General features: G+C 47.8%; 5 protein-coding genes across 7 annotated transcripts; 3 read left to right on the forward strand and 2 right to left on the reverse strand.

Moving 5' to 3' along the window:
* Nucleotides 1-251: 251 nt before the first annotated feature.
* Nucleotides 252-2,390, reverse strand: cd2bp2 (CD2 (cytoplasmic tail) binding protein 2). 2 transcript variants are annotated; one of them, XM_085933080.1, is made up of 7 exons: nucleotides 2,253-2,390; nucleotides 1,876-1,957; nucleotides 1,598-1,730; nucleotides 1,367-1,524; nucleotides 724-1,288; nucleotides 565-650; nucleotides 252-495 (listed from the first exon to the last, which is right to left on the reverse strand). In XM_085933080.1, exons 2-7 carry the CDS (start codon nucleotides 1,951-1,953, stop codon nucleotides 385-387), a joined length of 1,131 nt encoding a protein of 376 aa, XP_085789206.1. In that variant the 5' UTR covers nucleotides 1,954-1,957; nucleotides 2,253-2,390; the 3' UTR covers nucleotides 252-384. The 2 variants fall into 2 exon arrangements, with proteins under 2 accessions (XP_085789206.1, XP_085789205.1); XM_085933079.1 differs by having other exon boundaries at nucleotides 1,876-2,312.
* A 574-nt stretch (nucleotides 2,391-2,964) lies between these two features.
* pheta2 (PH domain containing endocytic trafficking adaptor 2) lies at nucleotides 2,965-4,126 on the forward strand. Its single transcript, XM_085933081.1, has 4 exons — nucleotides 2,965-3,107; nucleotides 3,220-3,307; nucleotides 3,373-3,697; nucleotides 3,780-4,126. Exons 2-4 carry the CDS (start codon nucleotides 3,227-3,229, stop codon nucleotides 4,079-4,081), a joined length of 708 nt encoding a protein of 235 aa, XP_085789207.1. The 5' UTR covers nucleotides 2,965-3,107; nucleotides 3,220-3,226; the 3' UTR covers nucleotides 4,082-4,126.
* Nucleotides 4,127-5,536: 1,410 nt separating this feature from the next.
* mylpfa (myosin light chain, phosphorylatable, fast skeletal muscle a) lies at nucleotides 5,537-7,916 on the forward strand. The gene is made up of 7 exons (XM_085934153.1): nucleotides 5,537-5,675; nucleotides 6,032-6,130; nucleotides 6,578-6,653; nucleotides 6,723-6,827; nucleotides 6,915-6,993; nucleotides 7,145-7,193; nucleotides 7,289-7,916. The coding sequence occupies exons 1-7, from the start codon at nucleotides 5,673-5,675 to the stop codon at nucleotides 7,388-7,390; spliced, it is 513 nt and encodes a 170-aa protein (XP_085790279.1). The 5' UTR covers nucleotides 5,537-5,672; the 3' UTR covers nucleotides 7,391-7,916.
* A 479-nt stretch (nucleotides 7,917-8,395) lies between these two features.
* Nucleotides 8,396-11,412, reverse strand: dcaf7 (ddb1 and cul4 associated factor 7). Of its 2 annotated transcripts, none has more exons than XM_085934463.1 (7): nucleotides 11,001-11,412; nucleotides 10,441-10,599; nucleotides 10,154-10,265; nucleotides 9,970-10,088; nucleotides 9,646-9,855; nucleotides 9,458-9,575; nucleotides 8,396-9,295 (listed from the first exon to the last, which is right to left on the reverse strand). In XM_085934463.1, the coding sequence occupies exons 1-7, from the start codon at nucleotides 11,136-11,138 to the stop codon at nucleotides 9,123-9,125; spliced, it is 1,029 nt and encodes a 342-aa protein (XP_085790589.1). In that variant the 5' UTR covers nucleotides 11,139-11,412; the 3' UTR covers nucleotides 8,396-9,122. The 2 variants fall into 2 exon arrangements, with proteins under 2 accessions (XP_085790589.1, XP_085790588.1); XM_085934462.1 differs by having other exon boundaries at nucleotides 8,396-9,298.
* Nucleotides 11,413-11,751: 339 nt separating this feature from the next.
* Nucleotides 11,752-15,492, forward strand: ccdc47 (coiled-coil domain containing 47). The gene is made up of 13 exons (XM_085934461.1): nucleotides 11,752-11,919; nucleotides 12,690-12,985; nucleotides 13,081-13,182; nucleotides 13,362-13,536; nucleotides 13,612-13,733; nucleotides 13,797-13,862; nucleotides 13,947-14,048; nucleotides 14,142-14,252; nucleotides 14,324-14,409; nucleotides 14,499-14,557; nucleotides 14,643-14,752; nucleotides 14,879-15,046; nucleotides 15,173-15,492. The coding sequence occupies exons 2-13, from the start codon at nucleotides 12,698-12,700 to the stop codon at nucleotides 15,251-15,253; spliced, it is 1,470 nt and encodes a 489-aa protein (XP_085790587.1). The 5' UTR covers nucleotides 11,752-11,919; nucleotides 12,690-12,697; the 3' UTR covers nucleotides 15,254-15,492.
* The last annotated feature ends 205 nt before the right edge of the window (nucleotides 15,493-15,697 follow it).

Raw genomic sequence — 15,697 nt, forward strand, 5'->3', positions numbered from 1 at the left:
GCTGTGCAGCTGGCCAATGAGAAGAGACCTTGTTTCATGATTGAGGAAGGTTGACCAATCAAGAAATAGATGTGACTAGTAGTATTTGACCACCGCACGTACCTTTCATTTGACGTACACAGCGGTGGTGATAAATGCGAAGAAAAAGAATTCAATCTTCCCTAATAACACGTGAAAAGTCAAGGGCTCGGATGTGGGCTGGCTCTCAAGTATAGATGGTGCAATATACAAAATAAGACCACAGTGCATCATTGTGTTTGTCCTATTGACGAGCTCTCTCGTTTATTGTTATGTCCAAGTAACAAAGGGCAATACAGTATGAGGACGATTTATTTAAAAACATGTGGACATAAGAAAAGATGATGCAGCACTGCATGGGAGCGATCACGTGTAGAGCTCAAAGTCCAGTCTCTTGGAGTTGTAGAATTGTGAGCCTTCCTGGTCCAAGCGCCTGCAGTACACACCGCTGCTGAAGTAGCCTTCATCCACCCAATCCTGACAACACGCCCCATCAATTAGTGACAAACAGAGCGGCAAAATGGAGCTAACTTGAAGCCAATCTACCTGCATCTGCTGGCTGGTGAAGGCTCCGTAGACCTCGGACTTGTCCTCGTTCTCCCACTTGTACTCCCACATGACTTCCTCGCTCACTGCCGAAAAACAACGCAAGATTCAATGAAAGGCGACCGACCATTCGCCAGGGAAAAGGAGCCTGCGTCAAACCTCTTTTGTCTTCCTCCTCTTCAGCACGTGCGCCGTGCTTCTCGTCAAACTTGTCTCCGAACATGTCCAGTTCGTCTTCGTCCTCCTCCTTCGACTTGGGTCGCTTACTGCTCATATTCTTGAGCGTGTAGGCCAGCTTTTCCTTGGTTTGCTGGTAGATGCCGTACACGCCCGACGCCACCAGCCTGTCGGCGAGAGACGTGAGGCGGTCCAGCTTCTCCGTGTCCCGCTCGTTCTCCGCCGCGTGGTCGCCGGCGTCCCGCAGTTTGCTCTTCTTCTGCCCGCCGAGGCCCCCCAGCCGTCGCAGCGCCGCCGCGACCGTCTCCCCCGGCAACAAGAGTTCCACTAGGGCTTCTGTGAGCTGCTGCTGCGTGAGGGAGGCCATGGGGTCCTCGGCCGGTTCGGCCTCCTCCTCCTCGTCCTCATCTTCGTCACCTTCCTTGTTTTCTCGCTGCTCCTCCCGCTTCTTCTCCTCCTCCGCTTCATCTTCATCGCCCACTCTGCGCTTGCGTTTCGCTCCGAGTCCTTTCTTCTTTTGTTTGAACGGTTGTTCTTTGATTTTCACCTAAAAAATACGCACCGCACCGTTATTATCCCTTGAATTTCTCGGGTGCCACGCGAAGCCTTCTGAGAACGCAGTTACCCAGTCAATGTTGTCGAGCCAATTGTCTCGGATCTGCTCTTCCTTTTTGACAAAGTAGTTCCCCTCCGAGTCAAAGTGTCCCTCCTCCATCTCCTCCTCCAGGTTGAAGGGCGTGATGGAAACGCCCTCGTCGTAATCGATGGTGGCGTTCTCTTGGCCTGGAATCCACAATGCACATTAAGTACATACTAAAAACAATATCGCAGCTTGTGAACAACCAAAGAGACTCGCCGTCCACGTCGTCGCTGGCCAAAATGTCGTATTTCTTGTTCTGGGTGTCCTCCCCTTCGTCCTCCTCGTCACTGTCAAGGGAATGCTTGCCCTTGAACCTGGAGCCCGGGCCGCTCGGCACCTCAAGTGTTGGCTTCAGGGCACACAAAAAAGGACCGTTGATGACCAACAACCTATCGTGCAGCATTCCAAACACTTCCGTGTTTGTGGCATCACATCAGTTAGAAGTCAACATACATTCCAAATTGACAACTTCAAAATGAAGTTGGCAAACGCACCTTTTTGTTCGAGACCTCATCGTCCAGCTCCAACACCTCACCATCACCATCCGCAAACGTGACTTTTCGTTTGGACATGGTGCTTTAAAAAAGCCACACGTGCAGACTTGTTATTCTCAAAAGACAATAGTTGGTGTAATGAGGGGAGAAAAGTCAGTGGGATATTGTCACAGCAATCACGTCAGCGATGTTGCTAACATGTTAGCTTGCATCAGCAGCAGCAGGCGACACATGCGGCAACGTAAAGCATCGGCAGCTAATTTGCGCTAAAATGGAGCGCAGTCCGATTAAAGATGCAAACGCAATGATCGCGTGATGAAACCGTCACTTCAAATGCTTGACAAAAGTATAAACCACAAATAACGAAGAAATGTAACCTGATAACAATTCAAACGACGTTCGTACTACTGTCTTCTTCTGTGGTTTCTTTTTCTTCGCCAAAACATTACACAGCAGTTGGCTCTGCTAAGCTAGCAGCGCCACCACTTGGACGGAGGGTAAACTGTTGATCTCAAATTGATGTATAAAACCTTTGTATGTGTTGTTTGTCATGTTAATCAACAAACACGACTGGCTTTTTAAAAATGTTATGACAAGAAATAGACACAATGAGTCGTTTTGAAATCCACAGCAGTCTTCCACACACCAGACTCTTTTAGATGTGAAATTCTTTGAGGTCCAGTGGGATAAAAGGGATCAGTGCTTGTCAAGAATAGATGCAAAAAGGCCAAGAAACAAGGGGGGGGGGGGGGGGGGGACAAGCAAGATAAAGCCCACCTGACACTCATATTAGGGGAGGGAAGGCCTTCAGCACTGATAAAAAAGAAGTCACTCAGAATATTGGAGGCTTTAGGATAATTACAAGGGAGGATTTGACAGTCGGTGGTGACACATTGGAGCAAATCATGACAGAATGCAGAAGTGCTCAAGCATCACTTCCAAGTTACACTTTTTTGCTCGGCCACTGCTCGAGCCAGCGCCTCAGTGTCATGGTAGAGAACACAATGTGTGTCTGGGTTCTGTTACCAGGAAGTGGGTCGAGTTATTTATATTTCAGCACTCGGCACCGACGCTCACAGGAAGTAACCTGAAACTTTGAAATTCAGACATTTTTAGAGCGCCCGTGAGGCAAAGAGGAGCGCTAAGGAGATACGTTCATATGTTTTGAAAAAAAAAGCAAAGTTTAATGAGGGTGCGCAAGTGACCGGCCGGGGGACTCGGCATCGCCAGAGGTAAGTCACAAATGACACTATTGTCTTCTATGTATAAAACACACAAAACGTGTTGAGATGGTGTTGGAGGTTTGTGTACCCATCAAAATCAAGCCTATTCTCTTCCTTTCAGGGTTGTTATGAAGCTCCACAAGAAGATTTTGACTCATTACCACTCCTGCACATCACGGGTTGACAAAGAAGGCTTTCTCTTCAAAAAGGTTCCAAAGCAAAAATGCAAAGAAAATTCGAAGCAAAATTTCAACTGATCCAATCACCCTTGCAGAAACAGCGAAATGGCTCGTACCATCGCCGCTGGTTGGTCCTGAAAGCCAACCTGCTCTTCTACCAGGAGCGCCCCGCGGACCGCCGCCTGCTGGGTGTCATCGTGCTGGAGGGATGCGCTGTGCGGCGAGTAGATACCGACGGACGCTTCTGCTTCTCTTTGCTCTTTCAAGGGCCCGAAGAAAAGAGCTACCAGTTTGCGGCAGCGGACGAGGCCACGCTGGAGAATTGGTTGCGGGCTTTGCTGTCGGCCGGCCACCGCTACTTGTCGCTGCTGCTACGTGACCTCGGCGTGCAGTATAACAATCTCACACGAGATGGCGGAGGTAGCTGATAAGTGATACCATCGTGATATCACTCAGATCGTTGAACTGAGTGTAATGTCAGAACATTCTTTTGTTTTTGCAGAATTGAAGCAGCATCCGGGCTACGGTGAGTCTCCAGCCGGCAACTCGAACCTCGGACCGCCACCGTCAGCAGCAGCAGCAGCAGGAGTTGTCGTCAAAAAGTCTCCAAAGCCGCGGCACAGGTGGAACGCTCACGTCACACCCTTGAACGTTCCGACGCCGCCTTCGTTCGGCGAGTGGCCTCTGGTGGGTTCTAATGCGCGGGAGGAGTTCCGCCAGCTGCACCGCCGTTACGGGCAAGAGGTTAAGAAGGCCCGTGAAGAGTGGCTGAACCTGCAAGAAGATCTTATCGACTTGACGTGAAACTAAAAAGAGGAAGTGAGATGTAAAAAAAAAACATAAAACAAAACCCTGAACTTGTTATCTGTGTCACAACATGTGTTTTCCCTCAGGGGATGGAACATTTCGTTTTAGCACCGAGAAGATGTAAAACAAAGGGTACTTGAAGGTCCGTGCCATCGTACATTACTCATCCAACAAGGTGGTGACAGAGACGTGAGCCCGGGTTCAAAGGTCAGCCGCAAGACAAGCGACAGGAAGCGGGCAGCGGGCGAGGATAAACGAGCGAGGCCGGATTGTGCAGCAGGTGGAGAAAGAGCGGTGGAAATATAAACAGCCAATAATAGCCCGGCCTGCTTTCTTAATCAAATGAGTCTGGATTAGTGACGAGTAAATTTGGATACAAAAAGCCAAATAGGCCTCAAATCCCCCCTAGCACCCATTTCCCACTCTTCATTGCACAGAGCCAAGTTAATTTGTCTATTTCCGTCACTCCCAGCTGTCCCCGTTCTCTCGCAAACATAACAGGGAGGGAGAGAGGGAGGGAGGGGCTTTGCGTGTTTGGGGCCCGACTTAGCTTCTCAAGTGCTGAGAGTCCAATTGGCAAACAGGTGTAAAAATGTCAAGCAGTAAAGTGGCACCTTTGCACAAAGACACGCTCAGAAAAGATCACAGGTTAACGGTGTGTTCAAGTGTCTGACACCTTGGCGTCTCATCCATTTCTGACTTGAGCCGGCTGGCTAGCTCCAGTTATTTGGACTCAAGTCAAGAATGTGAGGACTTTTCCCATCATTGAACAAAAATGACGGTGCAACACTCGCAGACAAACAATATGCCAATACTCGGTAAAGTGCAACTAATACTATCGACTGTATTTTTGCTGCCCCCCGGTGGCTAAGGCAGGCCCAACAGCTACATTATAAATAAGTTGGTTGGTGGAACACTCGAATGGCTCTTCCATTCATTTCAATGGCGAACGATGATTTGAGTGCGGTCACTGCTTTTTTTTTATTTATTTTTTTTATCCTAACATATTAGGTTCCTTGTGAAGCGTGCGATTTAGCTTCCAGTCGGAGATGTCGTCTAAAATGTAGGATTTTGTTGCGTGACCTTATTGATTCCATCAAGAGACACGGGAGCCGTGCACATACACGGTCAAGGCGCACGCTCGCGAGCCACTCGCCTATATCCCGTCGAGGACCCAAAAATAAAGGCGGCGAGGACTCAAGGAGGGACCAGGGCGGAGGGGATCCTCCGAGCGTCCGTGTCCTCAATGTCCTTATTAGTCCACGTGGGACGGAGGACCTGCGGCAAGCTCCCTGGTTGACTTGATTGGAAGACGGCGCGCCCGCGTCTATTTTGGCTCTCCTGTAAGCGGATACGCCAACACTGGCCTTGGCTCTCCTTGGCTTTCGCTCATCCATCCGCTCGTCCCCAAGCATCCCCTCCTCTCGCTCTCTTTTTTTTTTATCCCCCGTCCAAACTTGAGGTTGTGTCTAAAGTTAGACGAGGGGGCCCGGGGCTATATAAGCCCCCCGGAGGCGGAGGACCGACGCGGCTTCACCCTCTCCTCTCTTTCTTCATCGTCCCAAAGCTCCACTCTCAGCGTCTCGAGATGGTGAGTAGCTGGCCCGTCCGTCCACGTGGACTCAGCCTATCTCCCTTTCCAGCCTGCATGATGGAATTTGATGTGTTTTTTTTCTCGTTGTGTACTTTGGAGCAATGCAAAATGTAACAATAAGACAGAAGGAAGCTTGTTGAGCCAGACCATTCATAGTGTAGGCAGGAAAGGAAGAAAGTCAAAAGAAAACCGAGTGTAAACAAAAATGTAAATCGGGAGGAAAAAAAACAAAACGAACCAAAGTAAGCAAGTAAGCAAATGTGATTTTCACAATTTGAATGAAAAACCTTCTCCTCATGAAGTAAGCGAGTGACTTCCTCTGATTTCTTTTTTTTCCCCAATTTGCTGTGCAGGCACCCAAGAAGACCAAGAGGAGGCAGGGCGGCGGAGATAGCGGCTCCTCCAACGTATTCTCTATGTTTGAGCAGAGTCAGATTCAGGAGTACAAAGAGGTGAGACACACTTCATTTCCTGGAGTTTGGAGTTGAGGGCGGCTCCACCCACCAGCAGCACGCTGACACTTAAACAAGCACGTCGTTTGCACTGTCCCACACCTCCTTCCTGTTTTGCTTCCCTTTGACCTCCACCCACCGTCCAAAATTGCACCTCGCCACTTAAGAAAAGGACAGTGGCGTTTGCACGCGCGAGCGACCATCTTAGATCGTGACGCCATCTTCGGTAACTATTAGCGGGGCCGAGACCCGACTCTTGAGTTTCAGCTGAGAAGATGGATCCGGCAGCTGCCGTCCCAAATTAACCCGTAAGGAAAGTCGCTTTTAGGAATGTGACTCCAGTAAGGGGAGACTCTTATTGACAAGCATCCAGAGGCTTTGAGCTTTCCACAAGAAGACACCAAATATATCTCGAGTGTCTTTCATCCATTTGTCTCCTCCTCGCAGGCCTTCACAATCATCGACCAGAACAGAGACGGCATCATCAGCAAAGATGATTTGAGGGACGTTCTGGCTTCCCTGGGTGAGTGAAGATTTCTCCGCAACTAGCCTGGACTACCCGATCCTGATCTCTGTCCTTCCCCGGCTGCAGGCCAGCTGAACACCAAGAACGAGGAGCTGGAGGCCATGATCAAGGAGGCCAGCGGCCCCATCAACTTCACCGTCTTCCTCACCATGTTCGGCGAGAAGCTGAAGGGTAGCTTTTTTGGATCTTGCACACAGGCCTCGTATTTATTCATTTATTTTATTTATTTTTTAATCAATGACTTTATTTTCGGGACAGGCGCTGACCCCGAGGACGTTATTCTTGCCGCCTTCAAGGTCCTGGACCCCGAGGGTACCGGAACCATCAAGAAGCAGTTGTGAGTGTGAACTTTCACCACACGTGATTGAAATCATATCAAGAACAACAAAACATGAAATGAGGCATATTTGTCAATTCTTTGCTCAACACGTTGTGGTGAGGCTGCTGAAAAAGCCCAGTGGGATTCATTTGTCCATTTGTGTCCCCAGCCTTGAGGAGCTCCTGACCACTCAGTGCGACAGGTTCTCCAAGGAGGAGGTAAAACGATTTGACTCTGCTTTTGATTTATTTGCAGAACGGTGTGAGATGTTAGCAATTGCAACATCCGACACTTTACTTCCACTTGTTGACAGATCAAGAACATGTGGGCCGCCTTCCCCCCTGACGTCGCGGGCAACGTGGACTACAAGAACATCTGCTACGTCATCACACACGGAGAGGAGAAGGAGGAGTAAGAAGACAGGATGAAAGACGACAAATCCCTTCGCTTTTTCCTGCCTTTCCTTTCCTTCCTTCTTCCCTGGCTCCTTCCATCCATCCCACCCTCCGTGGGGTGATATTCCCGCAAGTCTCTTCCAAAGTGGAGACTCGCGGGAGCTCACGGGATGTCTGTGTCGGCTTATGGGAGAACAGGGGATGCTTTTCAATAAAAAAAAAAAAAATGACATCATCTTTCACTCACGCCAGCCATCTTCTTTCCACGCCGTCCTCTCGAGACCACCCGTGGGGCGGGAGGGGGGGGGGGGTCCTCATTCCCATTCCGAAGAGGTCCTCTGGTGCTGGAAGGGATGACAAACAGAAGGGAGAGGAGGGACGTCCCCGAAAGAAAACATTGCCGTCTTCGGCGACGTTTCATCCTCTCCCCTTCCCGGCGTGGCTGTCACGTCAGCCTCCTCTTCCTCTGTAAACTGGTCCACAATGTCCCAACTCATCCTCGCCTTTCCTCTGTATTGAATAAAAAGGGACAAACTGTGAATAAAACCTCTTTCCTTTTGTACAAGAGTGTCTGTGCTCAGTGGCTCTCTGTCCGGGGGAATGGGGCAGGAAAAGAAATAGATTGCTATTTGCTTACTTTTCATATTTGCCTAGGAACGTCCATGGGTTGACCCAAAAGCACTTCGAGAAAGATTGTTTTTCGACTTTCGAAGCACCATTTTTGAAAGGAAAGGAGATCTTTCATGACAAACTCTTTACAGCAATAATATTTGCAATGGGCTGACATAATGCAGGTTTGGCGACCCCCAGCGGAACTGCATGTCACTGCATACCACCAGAAGTCTACACTCGAATAAAACGGATACATCATAATAAAGGTGAGTTGTCAAGAAAGGGCGCACATGAAAACTAAGAGTAAATATGAATTGAAAAGCCGTCGATGCAAGGCTACATTAATATAAATATATGAGGAACAGTTTGATACGTTAGGTCAAAGTGGACAATAACTACAAACGGAGTTGATACATGGATGAATACAATTTATTAGAGCAAATTCCATGAGACCTAATGCAAAAAAAAAAAGCCTACAACTTGAGCACTTTGCTATCCGACATGTTTAAATGGATATATTTATATGTATGTACACTTTTTCCCCCTTGCCTTGTAATGGCATGCTACAAGGAGACAACGTGTGGAAGGAGACAAGAGGGCAAAAGTCCATTTTTCCAGCACAGGTCAACTGTAAGAAAGGGCCAAAGATGTTTACAGAGGGAAAAGAATCAAGTCTGGAGTTGCCGCTGTCCGTAGGAAGTCATGACGGAATTGATATTTAATCTTCACAACACAAACAACCAAAAATCATGACAATCATCTCACAAACGTCAAAATCTTCGTCTGAGTTCAGCACTACGATACGGAGGAAAAGGAACATTAACACCACAAGATTCAAACTCCTGTTTTTCTGGAGGCCAAATCTCGTAGCGCAATTGTTCCTTTTCTTGTGAATTTGGCGCTGCAACTCACTCCTCTGCACTACAAGACGTCTACCTGGAGAGCAGAATAAATAAAAGAGCTGGAACACACGGAGTAGAAATAGAAGGTGGCGAAGAACAGTGGCCTCACTGACTTCCAAAAAAAGACAGGCTTATTGCGGAGTATGTCCACTCCAAACAGTTCAGTCAGAGTTCACTTCAAGGAAGGGGGGTGGGTGGCTGGGTGGGCGGTGGGGCGTGGTCTCCTCTCCTTCCGCATTCAGACGCGCAGGATCTCCAGACAGTTGTTATAGCAGATGGCGATCCAGTCGGGTTGCGTGGACGCCCACTGCACGTTGTTGATCTCGCCCTCGGCCGTGTACGCCAGGATGGGGTCTTCGATGGCGCGGGGCATCTGCTGGATGTCCCAGATCAGAGCCTGGTGGTCGTCGGCTACCGCGGGAGGAAGGAAAAAAAAAAAAACGAGAGGTAGAATACGTGTTTTTCCAAATGCTAGTCATGTGACTCGGCCAAGGAGCTCGCGGTTCTGGGCTATTCTCGCACAGCGACTGTCGAAGCGCAGTAAGAAAAAAAGCGTGTAGATGTGTCATTTACCTGCGGTGCAGATGTGACACGAGGAGTGTGGCGCCCAGGCAATGCCGTTGACGCAGGCGCGGTGGTTGTTGAGGCGAGCCACCGGCGTGCACGGCACGCGCACATCCAGGATGACAACCTGTTCGGCACATAGCCCATTCTCAAACAAATAGCATTTCAGTCCACAATTGCTATCGTACCAGGCTGACCTCCATTCCGTCCATGGCCATGGTGGCCAGGTAGTTGGGGTCCTGCTTGTTCCAGCAGAGGCGCAGCAGCGGGTGGTGCTGGGGGTCCTCGTAGATGATGGTGCTGTGCTCCAGGTGGCGCAGGTCGAACATGCGCACCGAGCCGTCGGCGCCCACCGAGGCGAACATGTCACGGCCGCCGCCCGCCCGGCTAAAGGCGATGTCGTACACCTGCGGGGACGGACGAGAAACACACTTGTGCTGGGCCTCATCAAATAAAAACTTTTGGATCCATCCAAATCAAGTTGCTTAGCGTATTCACTGGCCAACCGAGATCACACCGACCTCTTTGTCGTGGGCGATGAGCTGCGTCTTGACGTGTCCCGACACCAGGTTGACGCGACCTAGAACCTGACCTGTCTCCAGACCCCAGATGGTGCAGGTGGTGTCGATGCTGGATGTGCCTGCACAGGTGAAGAATTGTTGTTTGGATCCATTTCCACAAGACAAGTGCTCCAATTCTTCTTACCCAGAAGGTTAGGGTCCACCTCGTTCCAGTCGAAGGACGTGAGCGGCGCGCAGAAGTCGGAGTTCTTGTTGTTGTTCAACAAACATTCAAGGCGTGTTTCCGTGTCACTGACCTGCAATGTGGAGGAAATTGTCAGTTCCAAAAATAATTCCTTGTGGTTTGTAAAATAAGTATGGTTTAGTGGTGTTTAAGAAGAACCATTAACATAGAAGAACTATTTATCTCTTATTTCTGGTTATCATCACTCTTCTCCTTTTGGATGTCATTGCTGCCCATACATAACGTACCCTCCAGATGCGCAGGTAGTCCCCGCTGGTGGCCAGCAGGTCTGGATAGACCCCCTTAGTATCCGGGATCCACATGATCTTGGTGGTTGGATACGGGTGGTCAAAGGTGTTCCGACACACGAACTCTGAGCTCTCTTCTTCTAGACCCACTAGCTGGACCTGAACGTAAAGACGAGTGGCACTGATTGTGTTAAAAGGCAAATGCAAAACATATTTGGGCGATTTCTAATGATCTAAATAGGGTCTTTCTGCAACGTTCCTAAATATTTGAATCAAGATGTCACACAACCCCCCCCCCCCCTAAACATTTGATGGAAATGCATACTGTCATCAAATCCCGATGAATTGTAAAGGCTGTTTTTAACATTTTTGAAATGAATATTAGTTCATTAGAATTTAGGGTGTAGACTAACGTTGTAGGACATCATTTCCCGTGAAACGTCATGATTTATAACGCATTAGTACTCCGCTGCACAACTATGATTAGCATCCAACGCGTTACTATCTTTAGCCCGGGTTTTATGAAACAACCCCCAATGGGGAAAAAAATATGCACGCACCTTGTTATTGTATTCTTCCACGAAGCTTCCCAGAGCCAAGCGAAAGCGTTTGTCCGGTCGTACGCTCCAGTTCATTGCGTAGACCGTCCATGGCGCCTCGTATTTGTAGATTTCTTTTCTCTTGCCGTGCAGCGACATCGTAGCGGAGCGGAGCGGAGCGGAGCTAACACGTTTGCGTTAGCTCACCGCAAATTAAGTCTCCCCTCGAGAAGCGCTCGCGACCACTTTTGTTTAACCGATGAGAATAATTAGTAGAATTTACGTTCGTGGCCGTCGTCGCGTCGCGTCGCAAAATCGCCGATCTAATGCAATATTACGGCCACTTTAGCCAACAAAGAGTACCAGCCATAGCCCGTTCGGATCTACAAAGCTTTATGAGGCTAGTACCGAGTGGCTTCCGGTTAGGACTTTCAACTTAAAAGCTCTATTTCTGAAAACTTCCGTATGTCTCCCAGACTCAGGTTTTTCTCCCTGGTTTGCAATTGCTGCGCTGAAATTAATCCACATATTCATTCAGATGTGTTAATACTACTGATTTATCTGATCGCTTCTGAAAGTTTTATTAGTCTTGTAATTAGCATCTTAATTGAAAGCCTTGCCACATCAATTATATTTCTGAAATTTCATTTGAATTATTAGGTTTTATACGGTGGTATTTAAGCTTTTAAACGGCGTCTTCCGATGTAGATTTGTGGTGTGGAAAAAAAAATAATACAAACACAACGCACTGTCAACCCACATACCAACGTCAGCTCGCGTTGCTGACGTGTCCGAACTCTCGCGTTGACGATGAAAGTCTCGCCACCTTAGTTTTACTTTGAGAGGTTAAATCCGTGTCAAGCTTCCTCCAACCAGTCGTTGCACGAAATCAGGACATTTGGAGGCGCTTTTGCGATCAAATACCGCAACACCATTAGCGGTAAGACGTTACGGTTCTTGTCTTATTGTTTTGAATATTTTTATCAAGTGTTACGGCGTCACTTTTCATTTGTGTGCTGGGTGGGGGGCTCGTGTTAGTTAGCATGCTAGCAGCAGAGCTGTCTGAAAGTGATATAGGGAATGTGTGTGTGTGTGTGTGTGGGGGGGGGGGGCAATGGGGTCTAATTTCGTCGGGGTCAATCCCACAAAAATTGACAAGTGTCCAAATTGAAAATGCGCATCAAAACAATGCTACACTTTTTGTTATTTCTGCTGTTAAGAGGTGTTTTTGTCGAGTATGATGCGAGGATGCGCTTGCGACACAAGTTGAGCTTGACGACTCAAATCCTTTTTTATTTTGATATAAAGGAAGGTATTTGTTGATAAAAGTTCAATTTCCACCTTTGGATTACGAAACATTTAAAAGGAAGGAAACATCACAATGAACATCTGAGTCGTGTTTGACTTTATTCAAATCAACTCTCAGGTGACTGGCAGACTCGCGATCCCTAATCAGCTTATTAAATACTTTAAAAAAAAAAACAATTTTTAAGCTTAGCTAAAATACGGGCATGTTTTCTACACTCCCTTAGTGTTTTAGGATGGATAGTTTGTTTATCATTTGGTATTCTCCCCTGGCCCTAAACATTTCAAGCACGCTATCAAACAAAATTCGAAACTTTTAGAAGAAAGCCTTAAATCAGCCATTTTCAAAATGATTCTTCAACACTTTTCCCTCCCTCTTATTTGTTTTGTCAAAATCATGCTCAGGCACCACCATGCGACGTTTGCCATTCCTCCTGCTGCTCTTTCTACTTGCACTCCCCGTCTCCCGGGGGAGCTACAATGACGACTTTGACGACGGCGAGGACCTGGCCGACTTCGACGACAATGACTTTGCCGAGTTTGAGGACATGAGCGAAGATGCGGACCCCGAGCCGGACACCGTTCCACCGTCGTCCATTCGGGGCAGCCCGTTCTTACAGCCTGACGAAGACGAGGATGAAGACGAGGCCACGGTAGAACTGGAGTACGGACAAGACGGTTTTGACGATTCGGATGCACAGGTGGGATTTATAAGTGAGAAGTGTGTGTGTGTGTGTGTGTGTGAGAGACTCCTAAATCTATATTTTTACTAAAATGTCTGTGATGTGTTCCTCAGGATCAGGACATTTACAGCAAATATGACCGGGAGGAGTTTGAGGTGATTGGCGACGTGGAGAAGCCTGGCCACCCCATGAAAGACCCCCTCATAATCCACACGGTAAATCTCCTTTAACTCTCAAAACCTACCCCCTCAGATTATTGTATTTGAGTCTATATATCAAAGGCTCCCTGAAAGCTAATTTGTGAATAAACTTGACTATGTTGCAAATGTTTACTGGCATTGATGCCTCATGGAAACTTTGTGTTTTTTTTTTTTGTTTTTTTGCTTGTGTTCAGGTTCCGGCCCATCTTCAAAATAGTTGGGAGAGCTACTACATGGAGATCCTGATGGTGACGGGCCTGCTGGCCTACATCATGAACTACATCATCGGCAAGAACAAAAACAGCCGCCTGGCTCAGTCCTGGTTCAACTCTCACAGAGAGCTGCTGGAGAGCAACTTTGCTCTTGTGGGTCAGTTGGCCGCGTGCATCTTTTCTTCTTTTTTTTTTTTTATGCTGATGTAACAACAGTTGTTTGTGCACACAGGCGACGACGGCACCAGCAAAGAAGCAGTGAGCACGGGGAAGCTCAATCAGGAAAATGAACACATCTACAACCTGTGGTGCTCCGGACGCGTCTGCTGTGAGGGCATGCTCATACAGCTTAAGGTAAAGTGGAGGGTGGTGTTTGTGTGTATGTACGTGTTCCCATTGACTTTTTTGTGCTTTCAGTTCCTGAAGAGACAGGACCTGCTCAATGTTCTGGCCAGGATGATGAGGCCCACCTGTGACCAAGTGGTTTGTATCAACTGGTTTTCCCGCTGCACACGCTATGTGTTGTGAGAACGTGCTATTTGTTGTCATATGTCTTTTTGTGCGTAGCAAATCAAAGTGACGCTGAATGACGAAGACATGGACACGTTTGTGTTTGCCGTGGGCACTAAGAAGGCGATGGGCCGCCTTCAGAAGGAGTTGCAGGACTTGGTAAGTACTTTTTTCTCCACTAGATGGCGTACCCCACTTAGTCGCTTCGTGGAAGTATCAATACAATTGGGGATTTTTCTCGTTTTTGTACAGAGTGAGTTCTGCGGCGACAAGCCAAAGTCCGGACCCAAGTTCGGCCTCCCGGACTCTTTGGCTATTCTTACGGAGATGGGCGAGGTCACGGACGGCGTGATGGACAACAAGGTGACCATTTATGAAAACACTTTGATGGATCTTTGCATTTTTCTGGCATTGTGTCTGCGTGTGTTTCACAGATGGTTCATTATATCACCAACCACGCCGACAAGATTGAGTCCATCCATTTTTCGGACCAATTTTCTGGTCCAAAAGTTATGCAAGAGTGAGTATCACATTTCTTCTTCTTCTTCAAAAAAAAACCAACAACCCAATTTAATAGCAGTTTTGTTTGATATGTGTGTTGTTTTCCAGGGAGGGTCAGCCCTTAAAGCTACCTGAAACAAAGAAGACACTGCTGTTTACATTTAATGGTTATTAGTTTTTGTTCAAACCGTTACCGATGAATTGACGTGGGCCCTAATTATTATCATTATTTTTTTTTTGCGTGTCGTGCAGTGCCTGGAATGGGCAACACGTCTCCCAAAGACATGGACGCTCTTCTGCCCCTCATGAACATGGTTATCTACAGCATCGATAAAGTCAAGAAGCTGCGTCTCAACAGGGAGGTAAACACCTGAAGCAACAAGATCACACTTGCGCAAAGCAAAGACATGACAAGCATGAAAAACACTCTTACCCTCCATTCCAAACACACAAGTACAAAAGCTTCAAATCTTCCCGCTGCTCCGCAGGGGAAAATGAAGGCAGACCGCAACCGCGCCCGCGTGGAGGAGAACTTCCTGAAGCAGACGCACGCTCAGCGCCAGGAGGCGGCGCAGACCCGACGCGAGGAGAAAAAGCGGGCTGAGAAGGAGAGGATCATGAACGAGGAGGACCCTGAGAGACAGCGCCGCCTGGAGGTCGGTCCCATGACAACCGATGATCACCCTGAGCCCTCTGGATTTTTCTGCTTGCTTCAAATCCATCACACGGTCACTCTGGGATCATCAATGATGATACTAAATGTCCACTTTTTATTTGTTCAGGAAGCGGCTCAGAGACGAGAGCAGAAGAAGATCGAGAAGAAGCAGATGAAGATGAAGCAGATTAAAGTGAAAGCCATGTGAAGTTCGCCTTCGACTGGACATTTTGTCACCCGGCTGCATCGTGGTGTTTTTGTCTCGGTGGGCTTTTAAAATTGCATCTGCTTTTAAATTGAAAGCATCACCACAGGGCTCTATTGATTTGTAATCATAACATTCATGTCATCTTCAATGACATTTTAACTTATATCTGCTGTGAGCTTGTTTTCCTGCAGTCTGTTTCTAATGAAATACCTGCTGCACAAAAGTCAATAAAGAAGTGCACTGGATTCAGCTGTTATGTTTCATTGACAAGGAGACACTGGCAAGGGTGTGGTGTTGTGCTAAGTTTAACTATTGCGTCAACATGCTGAACTAAATTTGGTGCCATCACAGCACCACCCCACCGTGCCGCATGAACATGCTCACATTACAATATATTGCATAATATGCAAAAATGGAAAATTGTGCAACCCAGTAGCAATCATT

Source organism: Syngnathus leptorhynchus, chromosome 16 (genome assembly GCF_054491065.1).
Source record: "Syngnathus leptorhynchus isolate UIUO chromosome 16, UIUO_Slep, whole genome shotgun sequence".
In the NCBI taxonomy this organism is placed as follows: Eukaryota; Metazoa; Chordata; class Actinopteri; order Syngnathiformes; family Syngnathidae; genus Syngnathus; species Syngnathus leptorhynchus.